Raw genomic sequence first — 18,268 nt, forward strand, 5'->3', positions numbered from 1 at the left:
ACATTTAAACAACTTTTAGGTGTAAATCATTTGAATTGATTGTGGATGAATCTGTGAATCTAGAAATGCATCGTGCGGATGTTGTCTCAATACAACAGAGCTTCAATCCCATCAGTGAAAACATCTAAAGAAAAGACGCTTTCAGGAGCGATTGAGTGAGCCTTGAGGCCGGGATTGATGAAATCAAAGGCCCGAGAGCTGAAATAATTTCTGCAGGCTATTCATAACATACTGGGAAATATTTATGTGGCCATTTAATCTGAAGCTTGGAAAAGGACAACAGCCAATGGAGCATGTTCAAGCTGCCCCCCTGCTGGGCGGCCCATGAGCCTGTCAATATGGTGGTTTGATGTTGGATGGAAAATAAGAACCCCCCCCCCCCACAACAAACAGAGGGCTGGAGCGAAGACACTGGAACAGAGAAAGAGAGGGTAGAAAGGGAAGAACCATCGACAGATGGACTCTGTTGTGATTAAAGATGGCGGCAGTCTTTACTGCAGACTACGAAGGACTACATTCGGTTCAGAGAGAAGCCGTGGGAGTTGTCTGCAGTTCAGCTCAACAACACCATGAAGCACACAGAAAGGTAAATCAGCAGGTACAACATCTGCCTTCGCATCAGTGAGGTTAAAAACCGCCGTTACCAGTAACTTTCCATTGTATTGTGCATCGTTCCTTTATGTCTGGCACCGTTTTTCATGTCAGCGCCGCACTGATTTACTGCGTTTTTCCCTCACATCAAAACAAAGCACATCATTTGATTTGATCAGGGAATGTGTATCCCATAACCGACCTCCTGATGACCACAGCTCACTGAATGCTTATCATATTCATTTGAATTTTTCCAAGCCAGCAGATGTCTGACCACGTATCGTTTGTTCCACGGAAATCGCACTTTTATGCCTTTTTTTTCATCCTTTATATCGAAATGGAGGCCTTTTATTAAGATTTCCCCCTGTTGTGGGAATGTGCTGAGAATGTGGTGCTCTGTATGCTATGATATCCAGAAAAATAAACTCAAATCTGCAAATTGCTCAATCCGCTGTGCCTAATCCACTCCAACACTGGTTAGTCATGATCTATTCAGCCTGGACAAAGAACATCAGCAGGACTCCAGAATGCTTTTTCTGACAGTGTTGCGTTATTAATCGTTGAATCTTTTTCAGAACTTAAAACAAACCCTGAATAGGACTTATAACCATGACGGCATCTTAAAACCCTCTTATACGAGTAATTTATCCTATAATATCAACACATTTTACTATGTCAGATTTAATCCATAAACTCCTTTTCAATATTTTCAATCTCTAGTTTTAGATTTCTTACAAAATAGGATCTTTATTTGTTGTTTATTTTGTTCGATTTAACTTTAAGGTAATCATTTGAATGTAGCCAGTTTAAAAAAATAGAAATATCTGTAGTCTTTTTTTGAAAATCTTAATGGGCTTTTGTTCATCGTTGTCTTTAGCAGAGATAAGCTTGTTCCAGTCTAAATCTGCACTGACAGGTGGAACAAAAGAGCACTGAAAGGACTGAACTGAGAGACATGAAGTGGTCGTCTGGTAACTGCAGCTGCACATTCGAGAATGTGAAATTGAACTTATTTAATTAGCCATGTTTATAATGACTTTTATGAGCTGCAGAATAGTCAATTTACTGTGCATTTGTTGAAATAAGTGATGAGTGCACATCAAAATATCTCCTTCATGGCTTTTTCAAACTGTATTCCCTCAACACTATTGGCACAAAACTGTACTTTATGCGTTTCACTGTTCATATAAATAACCAGGTTTTGTTCAGACTCGCACCTCTGAGAGAGAAAGGGAGACACCTCTTCTATTGTTCATCTCACTGCTAAGCTGCTTGACGGGGTCAGTTGCTGAAGGGCCTTGTGTTTGTAGATAGTGGAGAAGCGCATTTTCCTTTCAGTTGGATCCTGTTTAAAAGCCTTCTGGTTACGTTTCAATCTTGCGTTACTGACAGTTGTATCGGGAGTTTTTGGATGGCGTCCGAAAAGAAGTTGCAGGACGCAGTTCTTTTTCAAGCTGTGATAGTTTGAAAAAAGCATCTGTGTTCATGCAACTTTGTATTATCACAATCCAAATTACATTTATAGTCAAATATGTGGCTGTATGCACCTGTGTTTGGTTGATTTTAAGCTTCCATGTTACTATTCAGGGTCAGAGGGGTTTGCTGTTTATCTTAACTCTCTTCAGGGAAAAGCCAGTCCATCGCACAGCCACATATGGACAAATAACCACACATACTCACTCTTACTGCTATGGGCAGCATAGTTGCCAATTAGATTGTTTACACATGTTTTTGCACCGTAGGAGGATACTGGAGAATCTACGCACACACACACAAACAAGAAGTACAGGGAAAATGCTAAGTCATCACAGAAAGACCCCAGCTGGGATTCAAACTAGAAACCTTTTAGCTGTGAGACAACAGACTTAACCATTTGACTAACTAAGAAGAATAACCAATAATTGAAAGTGCAGGGGGTTTGCAGAAGCCATAGTTGCCATAGTTATGAGTCTTGATTTAAGTATTTGCACACTTATTTTTTGCTGAACATTTCCAGTTGTGATATATTTTCAAGCTGTTCCATACATGCAATGTCTTTAAAGGGTGCCTATTATCAAATAAAAGAAAAAAAGGTATCTCGATAAGAGCATATATTTAGGTGTCAGAAATGACTACCAGAAAAATAATCCAGCACAACACTCAGTACGTTTACATGCACTAACAGAAATTTGAATTGTTGCCTTAATCTGACCGATATTGAATTTTTGAAAGTCATATATTACACCTTAGCCGGGCTGAAGTCGAACCAAACGGAATCTCTTGAGATCGTGCTTTTCGCGCCAGATAATGTAGTGCTAATTTGAGTTATTCCGGCATGTATAGGCAACCCACGCTAAGCCGAGCTACTGACTGCCCCTTCCGTAAATGACGAGCTTACCTATAACATGAACAGGCTTAGTAGCCTATGTACAAAATTTACAGAGCGGCTGCATCATAAGCGTCCATTTTTTCGCATGTTGTTGTCCTCCTTCGCACTTGTTTACTAATTGTAGTTTACCAGAAGAATGCCAAGCCAAAAGAGCGTGTGGCGCCACCTAGCATAACAGAGGCCTTGCGTACCGAGAACGTACCTCACTGACTGCGTTTACATGCAGTCTATAACCCTTTTGAAACCTGAATATTAGCAATAACCGTTTTTTCATGGCCATGTAAACACCAATAACCCCTTTGAATAACCCGAATTTGCTGTAAACGCCAAACGGAATATCCCGATCAAACGGAACATGAATTTGTTTTCTGCGCATGCTCTGTTCGCAAGGAATCTTGGTCTTTTGAGTCCAGGACATACTTCTTAACATAAGAAACGCAAGACCACGCCACACTTTTGGAGTGAGGAGGAGACATTTTATAAATGTAATGAAGGATATGAACATTTTGGCATTTGTAGACGGTACAAAGTACCGGGATAGCGAGATTTACAAGAAGGTGAGCGAAAAGTTGCGCGAAGAAGCATTTGTTTTGAATTTGGATACAGGAAGAAGAAGCGGAAATGATGGTAATTGCGTCATGATGTTCTCCGCGCGTCGCTGGTTTGATCGAGATATCCCAAATGATTAATTACCATGTAAAAAAAAATAAAAAAAAAGGGAGGGGGGGGGGGGGTTGAAGCTACTCCAAGACTACCGTTGTGGGTTTCTCAAAAAATGCCAAGAAGGGGTGCCACAATCTGTAAAATGTATTCTCTGAACCTCGGATAGTATATCTAATCTTCTCCAGATTCATGCACAGCATTATTTCTTTGAGCCAGTGTGAGACAGAAGGAGGTGTAGACTCCTTCCATTTAAGTGTGATACCTCGTCGAGCCAATAAGGAAGCAAAAGCCAGAACCCTGAGTTTAGCTTTGGGCAAATCCAAGTCTGGAGCAATTCCAAAAATGGCAGTCAGAGGATTTGGCTCAATTTGGTGACAAATGGTCTCAGACATTATTTGGAAAACTGAGGTCCAAAAGGTTGTGAAGCAGGTTCATTTTTACATTTGTCACAAGTGGGATCAACTTCAGGATACATTCGAGCCAGTTTATTTTTTGATATATGGGTGCGATGCACTACTTTGAATTGCAAAAGTGCGTGTCGGGAACATAAGGACGAAGAGTGAATCCGATCAAGTACTGAGTCCCATATATCATCAGTAAAAGTGTAATTCAGGTCTTGTTCCCAAGTCGTTTTTATAACCGCCATTGAGGAGCAGTGTAGTTTGGAAATAAGGTTATATAGGTTAGATATGGTACCTTTAGCGGTGGGGTTGACAGAGAGAAAAATATCAAGAGGATTGACTTGAGGCTTCAGAGGGAACTGAGGTGTAACACCCTGTATGTAATTCCTAACTTGTAAAAATCTAAAAAAAATGGGTTTTGGCAATACCAAAGTCTTCTGTCAGTTGAGAAAAACAAGTAAAATGATTACCAGAATAAAGGTCTTCGAAGCATCTAATTACCATGTAAACGGAATATTCCGAATGTTTCAGTAACCGGAATATTAGCAATAACCCGAATTTTGACTGCATTACGTAGTCACTCAATAGTCGATTGTCGCTCATGTATACTCAGATTTCTCTGAAACTCCAGTTTAATCCTTAGCTACATTGTTGGCGATAGCTTGATTTAGATGTGCATGTAACCACACTGAGTGCTGTCACTTTGATGGGAGCAATCAAAGTGTGAAAACAAAGTGTGATCTGGTGGTTCAGATGTTCAGGATGCTTTGACATCACAGACCCAGATGAGAATAGAAAAAAACTCCAACACCCCCGGATGCAACTGCTCATGTTGCCTGTGTTTACTTGTCCTGTGTGTCGCTCTGTAACGACGCCACTAAACATTAGGTAGCAGCAGTGTGTGTCTGCAGGACTGTAGCTTGTGGTACCAAACCCCGTGTAGTTCAGACATAGCATCAGAGCAAATAAAGTATATTTAAATAACATGACATTGCAGCAATCAATCTTTCTAATCGGTTTGAAAATGACAAAGAAGAAGTAGTAACAGGAAAATACATAGAAGGAAATACAAGCGGACCAATCAAATTTGTTGTGGCGTGAAATAAATGTAATCTGTTCATCACTGACATGACGCCTTGTTTCCACTAGCAATTTGTAAATTCATATGTGATACAGACCAAGCCCCCTGGTGTTCAGCACATACAGTCCTTGATGTAGCCTATAGGTTGCTTTGATGCTGATGCTAACAATGCTAACATTGCTAATGTCAACTCGTTGCCACGTGACAAACTTTTCTCAGTCTACGCTAGCAGTCTTTATGGTTTCAGCCCAAAGCCTAAACACTGAAAGAAGATGCCTCTTTTTCCCAAAATTCTGCTAGTTATTTGTGCTGTGGACAAGTTGAACGTGTTTAACACAAAAGAAGCTAATTTAATTCAAAAATTCCAAAAATCTTTGTAGGGGCAGTCTTAAAAATAAAAGCTTCAGTTGTGCTTCATGAAGTTATTTATGGCTGAAGGTGGGTCTTAATAAGATCCCAGTTTCTTTAACCATTTTGGGTTACTTGAATGTAAAATTTTTATATTTTCACTCAATGCCCCCCCCCCCTCCCTATACATATATTTTGTTTCCTTCACAGCAGCTAAAACTGAAAACCTTACTTATCCAGATGTTATTTCTCAAACATTAAAATTAATTTTAGACACGCCAGGTTTTTCTTATGACAGCTTTTTCTCATGACAGCTTTTTCTTGCACCTTCTTTTGCCTATAAAACTTGAATCCTCAGTCATTTGTATAGCTCCCCTCCCAGTTTTCTCTGACAGTTTTGACTTGCTCACTTCCACACTGACATTTGTTACCGACAATCCAGACAGCTACAAACATTTTGATCTATTTCAGTCGCCCTGTGCTCCTCTGTAGGAGTCAGTTTTATTTCCACAACTTCATCTGGTTGTTTAGGACGGCCTATGGTACTTTAGTTGTTTCAAATCAAAATTTGAATTGTCCTTGAATTTATTTTGGAAAGCGTCGTCATTGTGTGACTCAAAACGATTGATGCACTAGAGGCCAGTGGCCTTCACAGACTTTTCTCATGCCACATTTATGATCTTTATTCTTTCTGATATTCATTTGGTTCGTAAAATCAAAGAAAAGTCAACAAAGTGTCCAATATAGCTGTTTGGCATTAATTCATAAACACAATATATGATTTTATTTTGAAAACCTGGAGGGAATGAAATCCTAAAATGAATAAAGAGAAGAATAGAAGTAAAATAAATGGCTGGTGTGCTCCAAGAGTTACAGTTCAAGATTTGTAACTGTGCAGATGTTCAGCAGTCCAGTAATGTCGCTGGAGTGGGTTTTGTATTATGCACAGGTCCTTCACTTTGCATGTTGTCACAGTTGTGGGATAGAAAGGTACCTGCAACGTTCTGGCTGTGTGCGTCCCTCGCCAGTTTAATGTTTCCAGTTGGTATGCTCTCTGTTGCCTCTATACAATTTTATAATAGTGTCACTTATTTCTTGAGTAAATATATTTAGATTTTTGCACTCTATAAATATTTTAAATGGTTTTTGTATGACTATTACTTTTAAAATAACTGTGTAAGTGTGGAAGTGCTGGTCAGAAAGACATTGCTTTAATATTAAAAATAATTTAAATGTTATTTTTATTCATGATGGGAAAAAAATCAGCATTGACTCAGCCAGCAGAGGAGCAGAAGAACTGGGGGTTTTCAGCCTCAAACGACTTGGATCGTTTGCCAGTCTTTCATCTCCTTGATCAACTTCCATATCAGTTAGGAAAACTGAGGCTAAGGTCAAGTTGGTTCTTGCATTACAGCAATTCTTTAATCTGGAAACTATAAAATCAGCACTGTAATTAGCCTCATAATGTGTCCTGTTTTGCGTTTCCTTTGGGCAGCTCAGTGGTGCGTTGGTTAGCACCGTTTCCTCATGGCTATAACAGCCAGCTTCTAATCTCAGCTGGGATCCCTCCCTGCACACTTTGCACATTCTCCCCGTGACTGCATGAGTTTTCTCTTAGCTTTCATCCTGCAGTCTAAAAATGTAAAATAGTGATTCTAAACTAAATATATGTGCATGGTTGCTGATCTTGTGAGGTCGTGGGATGTACTGGTGCCCCCTGGGATAGGCTTCAGTCTTCCTGTAACCCTGTGCAAGACCTAGCAGGTCTAGAAAGTAGGGGGCACTTCTAAGTGTTCCTTGTGGAGCATGAAATATGCTGCAATGCAAAATAAATTATTACTCGGCACTGTGGCTCAGGGTTTGATTCCTTCTGTATATTTGTGTCACAGGGCTTTTGTCAGTTATCGTAACTTAGCGACACAAGCTTAGCTCACTATTTTAAGTTAGCCTGCAGCTGTACTCCTAGTTAAATGATATATCATTGTCACAATAAGCAGGGTGTACTTTTGGCTGGAAACCACAAGTATGCTTTCGTTTTAGATAAAAACTGATAACACATCAATCAAACAAAATAGTTTCTGTCATCATTGAAGTGTTTGAAAGAAGGCTGTCGTAATGATTTCATTGCAAGCATTTAAGCAAGCACTTTGTCACCATTGTGCTTATTCAAATTTACTTTACAGGTCCCATATCATGCAATTTTGGCCACTGTTCATCATGACGAACCACTTGAGTAGAGCTGTAGAACTCAAAACTAAAACTAAAATCTTTTTTCTCTGTGTGCTCCAGTAAGCACCATGTTTGGCCTCCATCTCAGGGGAGTTCAGGTGATCAATCTGCAGAGTCGACCAATGTTTACATGAAAAGACAGATTTTTCAGATATCTCAGAAGGTCCTGGTATACCCACTTTGGTATACCCACTTGATTTATTTATTTATTTTTTTAATCTGCATAATCAGACCTGCAATCTTTGAAATAACAGTTTAGCTCCAGCCGGAGGACCGAGTGAATTACAGTTTGAAAATCGGGAAACGGGACCTCTAAGAGCCAAAGTTACACTGACTGACAAGACATTAAAGGTTTCCCAGCAGCCTCACTGGGTTACTTAAGGCTGTTGTGTGATACTGCAATCTAACGAAAAGGCCATGAGGTATAAGTGCAGACAGCATAAAAATATTACTGGGCCAAAAAAAATATCAACAAAGCCCACAGGATGTGTGTGTTTGTCTTTTCTGAGAGATTAAATGATGTACGTTCTTGAGATCAAGCTCGAACCTTCAACTTCACTGCAAACCACAAGCATTACAATGCAGTGGGGTTTAAAAAAACACTTCATGTAGCATTACGCAACATTTCTATATAAAGTTGCTTTCAGTGTCCGTATCACTTTCTTATGTTGCATTAGCGTTTAACACCTGATTAAACTTATCCTCAGGTAGAGTCAGAGTGCAACGTTGATTGTTGTACATGTTACTCTGATTTTAAAGTTTCAGACAATGCTCTGAATGAGAAACTCACACAAATACCTCAGACGACACGTTAAACCAAAAATCTAGTATATTAAATATGTCTGTTGGCACGTACAGCAAAACTAAAATGACTTCCTGCTTCTCTGCTGTTATGAAGTCCACTCAACAAATATTTCTTGCATTTCAGAAACAAACGGATGTCAAAGATGAGCTGTGGTGGCAGCTTTCCTCTCCTGCTAAACATCTCCATCGTATGCGGATGGGGTTAGCGTCAACGTTAGTGCAGTGGATTGTGTTGAAAATGCAAACCATGGGATTCTCAGAGGGAGGACACTTGAGGAAGAAAATCAAACTCAAGGTAAAACAAGTCCATTTACACTTGACCCATCCTCATCCACCATCATCCTTATTGGAAAATAAATAAATGGCATGAACACAAGAGTTGCACTGATGCATATGGACAGAACCGCTCATCTTTTTTCTATGACCACTCCATACAAATATGAAGAGGAAGTGTAGATTGCAACGTGAGTCTTGCATGGCAGGGAGAAGAATCTGTCACTTTTGCTCTTTTCATGGATTTTACAAGTAAAAGGCTTGAATTTAAAACTGGGTGAGAAGCTATGTTTTGCCTCTGGCCTTGAAGAAGCTGAAGAGAGAGGATACTATACACTATTTATGTTTCTAATATAAAAAGTGTAAACCAAATGGAGAGTTTCACCTGAACAGGGCTCCAGGTTGGAGCTGGCATGTCAGGGGGCGTGATGAGACAGACTGTGAAATCTAACTTCCTGTTCATGCAGCTTCTCTCAAAGGACTGCATCTGATTACACGATTACAAGCTTTATGTTTTTATGGCGTTCTGCCAGCCTTTTATGTCAGACTCAGTAAAACCATTAAACTGCTCAGTGATTGCCTTGCATAAAAGCACAGGAATAGTCTTTATTGCTGTACTTTGCTTTCCTTAGTTTTTGTGCTGTCAAGTCATAAATTCATAACTGAATCAAGTTACATTTCTGTTATGGACGATGGGTTTAGATGTTGGAGTTTTCTTTCTGAACAGTTTCTAGTTTTTGTTTATGTTTTTAGCACTTGTGTTACATGTTCTGAGCTTTGATTTATTTCCCCCCTGATACTTGTAATTTTCCTTTTGCTGTCCTCGGTTGCCCTGATATCGTCTTAAATTACCACCTGTTCTCAGTTTCTCATTAACTCACCTGCATCCACTCATCCAAACACCCCTCCCGGTGCATGTACTCATTGCTCTTCTTTGATCTTTATCAGATTCCTGTTGTTAGTTTCAGTGCAGCCTGGGTTTATTTTCCCCACCTCTACATCATCTTTTTATTTGGTTTTCTGTTCTAAGATATCCTCCTTTGGCAGCTCCTCAATGCAACATAAACTGGACATTTTCATGTCGGAGTCGGTGCAGCCCCATATGGAATTAATAGTATTCTCTTAACTATTAAATACACCTCAAAGTGTTTGAAAGGGAGCCGGTTTGGTGATTACATCTCAATGATCTAATCAATCGCTTCATCCGGCTTCTGCTTGAATCATACTTACACTTTTAGGACAATTTTAAGTTAAACAGACAGGATGTGAAAAGACATCCCAACAGATTCTATGAATGAATGGACTGTGTCCATTTCTGCAAATATACATCTTATTTCACAGATCACCTGACTGTATAGGCCTAAATGAGGGGTAAATATGATAAAGAATTGTGTGTGGGGTGAATGGCACAACTCGTTTGGTGAAAGACTTGTGTTAAAACTCATATCAGATTTAGAAAAGGCATGCAGGAAAAGATTGGAGCCGTTGACGTGATATTTTTCCAAGACAAAGCCCTTGAGATCAAGCTGATGTTCAGTTGCAGGTTCAATCAGGGCAAAAGGGGTTCAAAGAGCCGTATGACTTTCTATGTCACACAGGAACCGACATGGATGCCATGCCAGATTGGTCACAGCAAAGTAAAACGGCATCAGCCTGCAAACAGCAAGCTCAGTGTTACACAGCTAATGCTGAACGCTGCTCCATTAGCTCAGGTTAATAGATTGCTGCAAATTATCTCTGATTTAATCACTTGAATACTGTGTTACTTAATGTCATACAGAGCTGCCAAAATAAAGTTTACTCTACTGTGCGCTGGGGTTCGTTGGTGTTTTTAAGTGTTCATTCAGTAGCTTTGATACTACGTAAAGTTTGTCTTTTTTTGGTTCTATAAGAAAATTAACAGAATTAGGACAAAAGTTCAAGTTGTAAACACGAAAAGGTTAACAGTTATTGAATTTGTAAAGTCATTTCACCGATTAAATATTACGCATTATAAGATCAAAGGAAATGGCAGTAAGTGAGTTTGCTATTTAGATAAAATCTACAGTCTGGTTTTTACATTTTAACATGTTTAGTCATCAAAAGAATGACTTCGTCATAAAGCACCTGTGTGTTTATGGTGCGAACCTGAGAAGTTCCCCGGTGGGTGTTGATGTTAAAATATGATGTTTCTGGGAGTTTGTTTCAGCTCCTTAGTTCTTTACCAGCAGCCCAAGTGAGACTTCCTTGTGGTAAAATTTGTGACAAAGACTTCCTGACCTTACCACATCACAAAGTACTTTGTTGATTAAACTGATCAAAGCGCCCTCAGCCGATGTAATCAGTAACGTTATCTGGTGCCCTGAAGATCAAATGAAAACTCGCAGACTGACTGCCTCCACAGCAAATTGTTGTCCAACCTGCTCAGTAAACACGTCTTACCTTGATACCGTAGTTACCTTGCAACAGTCAAATTATAAAAAATCACAGATTCAACAGAATATGCTCCAATGTTTTGTGTATAAAAACATTTTAATGCATTAAATACAAGAACATTTGGTGGCCGTGCTGTCGTTTTTCCTCGTGTAAACAGATGTTAGAGATGCACCAGCTGTGTGGTTGGTCGGCCAGTTTTAGGCTGACTGGATCTGACTTCTCGGTGGAAGTGCTGACAGATCTCTGTTCTGGTCAGTATGGATCATACAAGGAGCTTAAAATACTGAGAAAACTTTTGTTGTTGTTGTTGTTGTTGTTGTTAATACATCAGTAAGTAGATTAGGTAATTTATAGCATGGTGCCATAATTAAAGTACACAAAGTAACTTTTGCAATTTTTTCTCGTGGGACCCTAAAAGCTGATACACCTACGTTTTTCTTTAAAGATACACCAACATTAAGGTTAAGTCGCTTTAAGACACTCTCTGAGATTTAGGCAGTTTTTTTGTTGTTTTTCTAAATTGCCTTTTCCGTAAGACCGTAACAATGTCGTGTGCAGTAATTACGAGGATGTAACATGGCAAAGAGACAACAGCTATCAAAAACGGTATTATCCTTGTTCTCCCTGTTGCTTGGTCATCGACTCATTTTCTCTTTCTCTTTTTTCTGTCCTCACTTTCTTTTTTAAATCTTAATTACTTTTGTTATGACATCCACTCCAGCTCTGAGAGCTGCCTTTATCTTGTGCCCAGTTGTTGAATATCGTAGGTTGATGTGTGGGTAACATGGCCTAAAAATAACACGTACAAATGTGGATTTGAATCTATTTATTTATTTTCTCACATATTAAACAGTTTTATAGTCTCCTGTCCTCTCAACCCCCAGCTGGTTGAGGCTAGGTGTATATGCAGACACGTACTGTCCGCATATATAATAACGGTGAGGGCCTTACTTGGCAAACCCTTCAAAATCAAATATATATGCATTTAATCTTGCAGCAGGGGTTAGTTTTTTATTGTTGGCAGGTGTAAAGGGGAGGTTTGTTTTTCTTGCCACAGTTGCCTTGTGCTTGAGATGACAGATATCATGATTTGGTGCGGTATAAATAAAACTGAATTGGATTAAATTGAATTTATTTATTTATGTATTAGTCCTCACTGCAGTGAAGACTATTCTTCCTGGGGTCCAACATTGCACACATAAAACAATAAAATACAATCCTTAAATTAAAACATAACATCTAAAGAAAAAAGATCTGAGATGTAATGGAATTCAACCCTTAGATTGTTGAAACCAGCCAGAACCAAACAACAAAAAATATTCAATTTTACACACTCAGAATTTCAGAATAAAGACACTAACTAAAACTGACTTCCTTGCTAAGTACTGCTTTTCTTAATTTATTTTTGAATCTAGCTTTATTGTTTATCATGGTTAAATGTGGTGGAAGCTTATTCCAATGTGTTACTGCTTTATACATTGTAGCCCTCTTTAGTGCATTGGTTCTTGGAATTGAAAAAAGAGAAAGAAATGTTGTGCAAGAAGAACATTTATGCAAAAACAAATCTTGCATATCAGTTTGACTTCTAAGCATTTGTTTGATGTTTTAGCAACATTTTCAGTAACTGTTTGATCCTCAAAGTCAAAAAAGGTTCTGACACTTTCAGTTGTAGCCTACGTGGGCTGGAGAAATTTCTGTGATTTGCACAGATATTTTCAGCTGTAGGTAAACTATAAAAACAGGCGCACGTTTTATTTTATTAAGACAGGTGCTTTTTCTCATGGGGGATGTTTAGATAAAGAAAAAAGGCATGGATTAGAGCGTGAGAGCAGTTTGTGTAGTGAACGGATGAGGCGCTGTGCATCATCAGCTCCGCTCGGCGGCTCAGCAGCTCAGTCTCACTCAGACATGGAGAGCAGGAGCAGGAGGAGGAGAGCGCACCGTCTTCTTTGTTATTTCTAAACTCCCGCAGTCCCAAAACCATGACCCTGCTCCCAGTGACTCGCCTGGGTCCGAGTGGCCGGTGTGCACGAAAGCGGACGGAAGACTCCCTCCGGTGAAGTATTTGTCACTTTTGTGCGGCTCCGGAGCGGGATTACTGCGGTGCTCGGGGTTTATTAGTGCATGAGGAGAGAGAGACAGTCCGGTCCGGGATCGGTGCGCGCTTTCCCGCAGCGTCCTCTCACGCCGCCGCGGCTCCACTTTAGCAGCTGTTTTGCGGATGGTGCACGGATATTAATAGTGTGACAAAGTTGTGCACTTGTCGGGTGGGCTGCTGGGAGGCCTGGCTGTGCGTGTGTATATGTGTGTGTATATGTGTGTGTATGTGTGTGTGTATTATATGTGTGTGTGTGCCCCTCCCCCACTCCCTCTGCCGCTGCTCTCTTCATTCAGACCGGGGCTAAAGACGGGAATATGATGACTGAAAGGCTCAATTAACACTTTAAGACACACCAAAAAATTTAAAAAAAAGAAAGAAAAAGAGCTGTCATTGTCCTCCGTTATAGTCTTCTTCTCTCCCGGTCACTTAGATACTGACACCCTTGAACGTCTCATGCCGGTGATGCGCGATGTCTCACATTATTAATGTTAAATCCACCTGCCTAATAAATAACACACGCACTCTCACATCCTGTGAATATGTGTTCATTTTTATTTATTTTTTTGCATCCCATTCACACACTGTATGCAAACCCCTTCCAGTTATGTGTTTACGGCATCATTGTTCAATCAGCATGATGATTAGGACGAGTATTGAACCGGAGTGGGAGTGCCCTGAAGGCAACAGTGCTGCTGGCTACTGTTTAAAATAATAATGATAAGAAATATATATTATGAAATCACAGCCGGAGTAAGCCCGGCTGCAATCATCTTTTTTTGCCCTTCTAGCATCCATTTTTAATCCTATTAGAGTCAACAAGTGCTCAGAGCTATAAATAGTAAAGTAATTTAGACAGGAAATGTAAAATGAAGTCAGCATGCATGTTCAGTTTTTTTACAATCTGCCAGCAGCTGTCAACAAATAGTGGCTTCTGTGTGGGACTTAAACAGTCAGCTGTGGATACGTTAGACCTTAAATTAAATACTGACACTCTTATCGTAGTCACAAGATGAACACCAAGGTCTGAAGACTTTATACTTTGCTGGGCTGATCCTGCCTCTGCAATAATAGCGAGGGAATTAATTAAGATCAGACTATGGCATCAGGATCAATACAGTGGCCTATCATTTCAAGTAGTTTCTTATGTCAGCTAATAGTAAAGAGACTTGGGCTGATTCATAGTTCCACTGCAAACCCTCCGTGAATTAATCATGACGATGCTCTAATACTAATGAAGATGAAGCTGGAAAAAAAGCTGTGTGAAGTAATGATATGCCCAGTGCATATAAAACATTAGGTTATTACTGGGTGGATTAATGCAACACCATATTCACGCTGCTGTCAAGTAAAGGGGGGAAGAAAAAAAAGAAGAATGCCCCGAGACTTTTAAACCACATTAAAAGCCTAATGACTTTAGATTTCAGGTTGTGATCTGGTTTGCAGACTCCAGACCCCAGTGCAAGATTTTCCAGTATCTTGTTATCACATTTTGAGTTTTTCTGTGTCTGTTTCTGCTCTGAACTGTAGCCACCAGAGACTGATGAAATGTGAAAATTTTTCTTATAGCGTGACAAAAACTGAGATTACCAAGAAACTATACAGACACATATTACACGTAAAAGTGGCTCCATTCTGTTATATTTCTGCGTTGTATCGCTTCTCACATTTTCATATCCTTTTATATATTAAGGGATTTTCATTTCTTCGGATGATTTGTGTCAATCTGCCAACAAAGATGAGGTGTTAGTCCTCTGCAAATTGTGTGGATTATTTACGAGCGCCATTTTTACGCATGATCCCCGGATATCGTCTTCAGACTCGAGTCATTGTCTGTTCCCATGTGCAAACAGGATTTAGGAAATGATGCCGAAAGTGTGCTGCATGTTTTGGGTGTATCTGCATATTTGACAAAAGAGTGAAATGCGATATTGTAAGCAAGCAGAACGGGGAACAAAGCAGCAAACATAAGCGCACAGACTCTCTTGCTGTGAATTCTTTGGACAGTAATCTGCTCACAACACCGGGGAGTTGGCAGGGTCTGCACAGTGTCCACCCTGACTTATCCAGACATGTCGAGCTCCTCTGGGCAAATTCGAGAGAAAAATAAATAAATTCCAGACTGCAGGGCGTGAATTGAAATTGTTTGACATTCATTTGAGATGATGTCGTAAAGCCTGACTGACCTGACAAAGCTTGAAATGATCTTCCCTCCAATGACATGAGCTGCATCTCATTATGCGTTTCTCCCCCTTTGCAGGAGTTTTTTCGCAGTGGCATAAATAGAATTCTGGATCGAATAATTGTACACTGTGGGCTCTACGGGGACGTGATATATGGATGCTGGGACTATGAGCATAAGCGAGAAAAGGGGTTACATAGCAGACCCAGGAGGCAGCTTCACTGAGGATGCTCCCAGACCTCCGGTCCCGGGAGAGGAGGGAGAGCTGCTGTACAGTGACGTTCGCCAGCACAGCAACCTCGGCTCGTCCTTGAAGAATGATGGCCTCAAATGTGAAACGTCTGTGGCTACACCCAGGCGACCGGACTTGGATCTGGGTTACGAGCCAGAGGGCAGTGCTTCCCCAACACCACCCTACTTAAAATGGGCAGAGTCTCTTCACTCCCTCCTGGATGACCAGGATGGCATCCACCTCTTCAGGCAGTTTCTCCATCAGGAAGAGTGTGCAGATGTACTGGACTTCTGGTTTGCGTGCAGTGGCTTTCGCAAACTCGAAGCGAGCGAGGGCAATGAGGAGAAGAAGGTGAAACTGGCGAAAGCCATCTATAAGAAGTATATCCAGGACGCCAACGGGATTGTCTCCAGACAGATCAAACCAGCGACAAAGTCCTTCATCAAAGACTGCGTGACCAGGCTATACATTGATCCTGCAATGTTTGACCAAGCTCAGATGGAGATCCAGACTATGATGGAGGAGAACACCTATCCTCTCTTCCTAAAGTCAGATATATATTTGAAATATACACGGACAGGTGGAGAGAGCCCTAAGATGTACAGCAACCAGGACCCTATATCTGGAAATAGAAAGGGACTGAGTTATTTACCAACTTTAAATGAGTATGAAGAATGGAAATGTGACCAAGGACCAGAGGGGCAGCCTGAGTGTTCCTCCACTCCGAGCAGCCAGCCCACTCAGAGATTTGTAATGGGGACAGTACCGCAGAGAGTTGGCAACGGTGCAAGATTCCAGGACAGTCACGAGTACAGGTAAATCCTCCCAGCGATCTATCGAGGCTTCACCTCTGCTCAAACTGCACAGCTTTTCTCTGCAAACTGCTGAATTAGAAATGAACCTGAAAGCCCATGCCAGCATGAGCTCTGCCTAAGTTTGAGATGAAAACAGAATGTGAGCGTAGCACAAGAGGCAGCAGAGATGATGATGGTGTGTGAAGCGAAGCATCTGCACCTCGGGTCGTGATGAAAGGTGGAAGTTAAAGAGACTGGGTTACCTGTTGTATTGAGGTTGGGGTAGAAATCGTAATTTTTTTTGTGCAGGGACACGTTTTCTCACTGGACAGGGTTATAGAGGAGAATAATTGAAGATAGTTTCGTTTAAGGAGGTGCTATTCCAAAATTATTGGTCATTATGTTTTCATTTCTTACGATAGAGCTGCATTTTTCTTTGGGGAAAAAGCTTTTCCTGAAAAGGAATTTTGTAAACAGTGTGTCTGACTGCTTTAGTAATTAACACGTTGAGACTTACAACTCCATACCCATGAGACTATAGCTCAGCTGATTAGTCTTAGCACATTGCAATGAAGATGTTTTTGCACTTTCTGCAGTGGAGGGGTTGACTGCATTGGCAGTTTGTGTGCATTAGTACAATTTATTGTTGTGTTCAGAAAAGCTTTTGGTTGAAGGAGTTCAGTCATCCAGATGTTTCTGTAATCTCTCCAATGTCGAATCTGCTGATGCTTGTTAGTCGATTTAATGTGTCTGTGAGTGGATAATTAGATGCCTGTACTTGCACTGAATACATTACGTTGTCAATCGAAGCTACTCAGCTCGATTGAGCAGAATCTATCCCTCAGCTGTTACTCTGTCTGTGACGACTGAGTCGTTTTCCACTTGTGGCTTTTTAACCTATCGGTAGTGCTTTGCATAATTAATGCCTTTTTCAGATTTTTTTTGGGCTTAAGGGATGCGCTTTCACACCACCGCGTTATTTTCTGCTATCCAAATGCACTGTGGAGCTCACTTCAGTCCAGCGAGATGCAGTGGTGCTCCAGCAGTGGATGTGACTGTACCATGTTCACCTCTTCGGTTTCGGTTTAGCCTTTCTATGCTTATCAGGGATTTCTTAATAAACTAGAAAATGAGTTGGAGTAGAATTTGAAATTAATTGACTTATATTTAACTTTGTATACAGAATTTCTTTGTTCTGCAAAAAAAATTGTACCTTAATGGTAAAATCTTTTTCAAGTCTTCTTCTTCTCCTCAATTTTTGAGGTGAAATTCCGTGGTGCCGGCCCCTCGTGAGGTTTTTCTGGGTTCTTGGGTCGCTCATGTTCACACAGCATGGGGTTCCCATGTCTTTCCGCCTCCATGCAGATAAATGCAGTAGTGTGAAGTAGGAATGGGCGATATTTTACCGTTCACGATATACCGTCAAAAAAATTCCTCACGATAAGAATTTGTCATGTCGCGGTAAAAACGATACATTCCCGTTGATGATTTTTTTGTGTAAAGCTGATTTTTGGAAGGAAGGAAGGAAGGAAGGAAGGAAGGAAGGAAGGAAGGAAGGAAGGAAGGAAGGAAGGAAGGAAGGAAGGAAGGAAGGAAGGAAGGAAGGAAGGAAGGAAGGAAGGAAGGAAGGAAGGAAGGAAGGAAGGAAGGAAGGAAGGAAGGAAGGAAGGAAGGAAGGAGAGAGCAGGAGGGAAGAAGGAAGGAGAGAGCAGGAGGAAAGAAGGAAGGAAGGGGAAAAAAGAAGGAAGGAAGGAAGGAAGGAAGGAAAGGGGAGAAGGAAGGGAGAAAA

General features: G+C 40.6%; 1 protein-coding gene across 1 annotated transcript in view; it reads left to right on the top strand.

Annotated features, from left to right (window-relative positions):
• The first annotated feature begins 13,081 nt into the window (after window positions 1-13,081).
• axin1 (axin 1) overlaps window positions 13,082-18,268 on the top strand; it is a 29,108-nt gene continuing 23,921 nt past the window's right edge. The window contains exons 1-2 of the mRNA XM_061712709.1: window positions 13,082-13,229; window positions 15,532-16,500. Of these exons, the coding sequence (XP_061568693.1) occupies window positions 15,608-16,500 (893 nt within the window). The 5' untranslated portion in view covers window positions 13,082-13,229; window positions 15,532-15,607. The remainder of the gene's footprint in view (window positions 13,230-15,531; window positions 16,501-18,268) is intronic.

Source organism: Cololabis saira, chromosome 21 (assembly GCF_033807715.1).
Source record: "Cololabis saira isolate AMF1-May2022 chromosome 21, fColSai1.1, whole genome shotgun sequence".
Classification (NCBI taxonomy): Eukaryota; Metazoa; Chordata; class Actinopteri; order Beloniformes; family Belonidae; genus Cololabis; species Cololabis saira.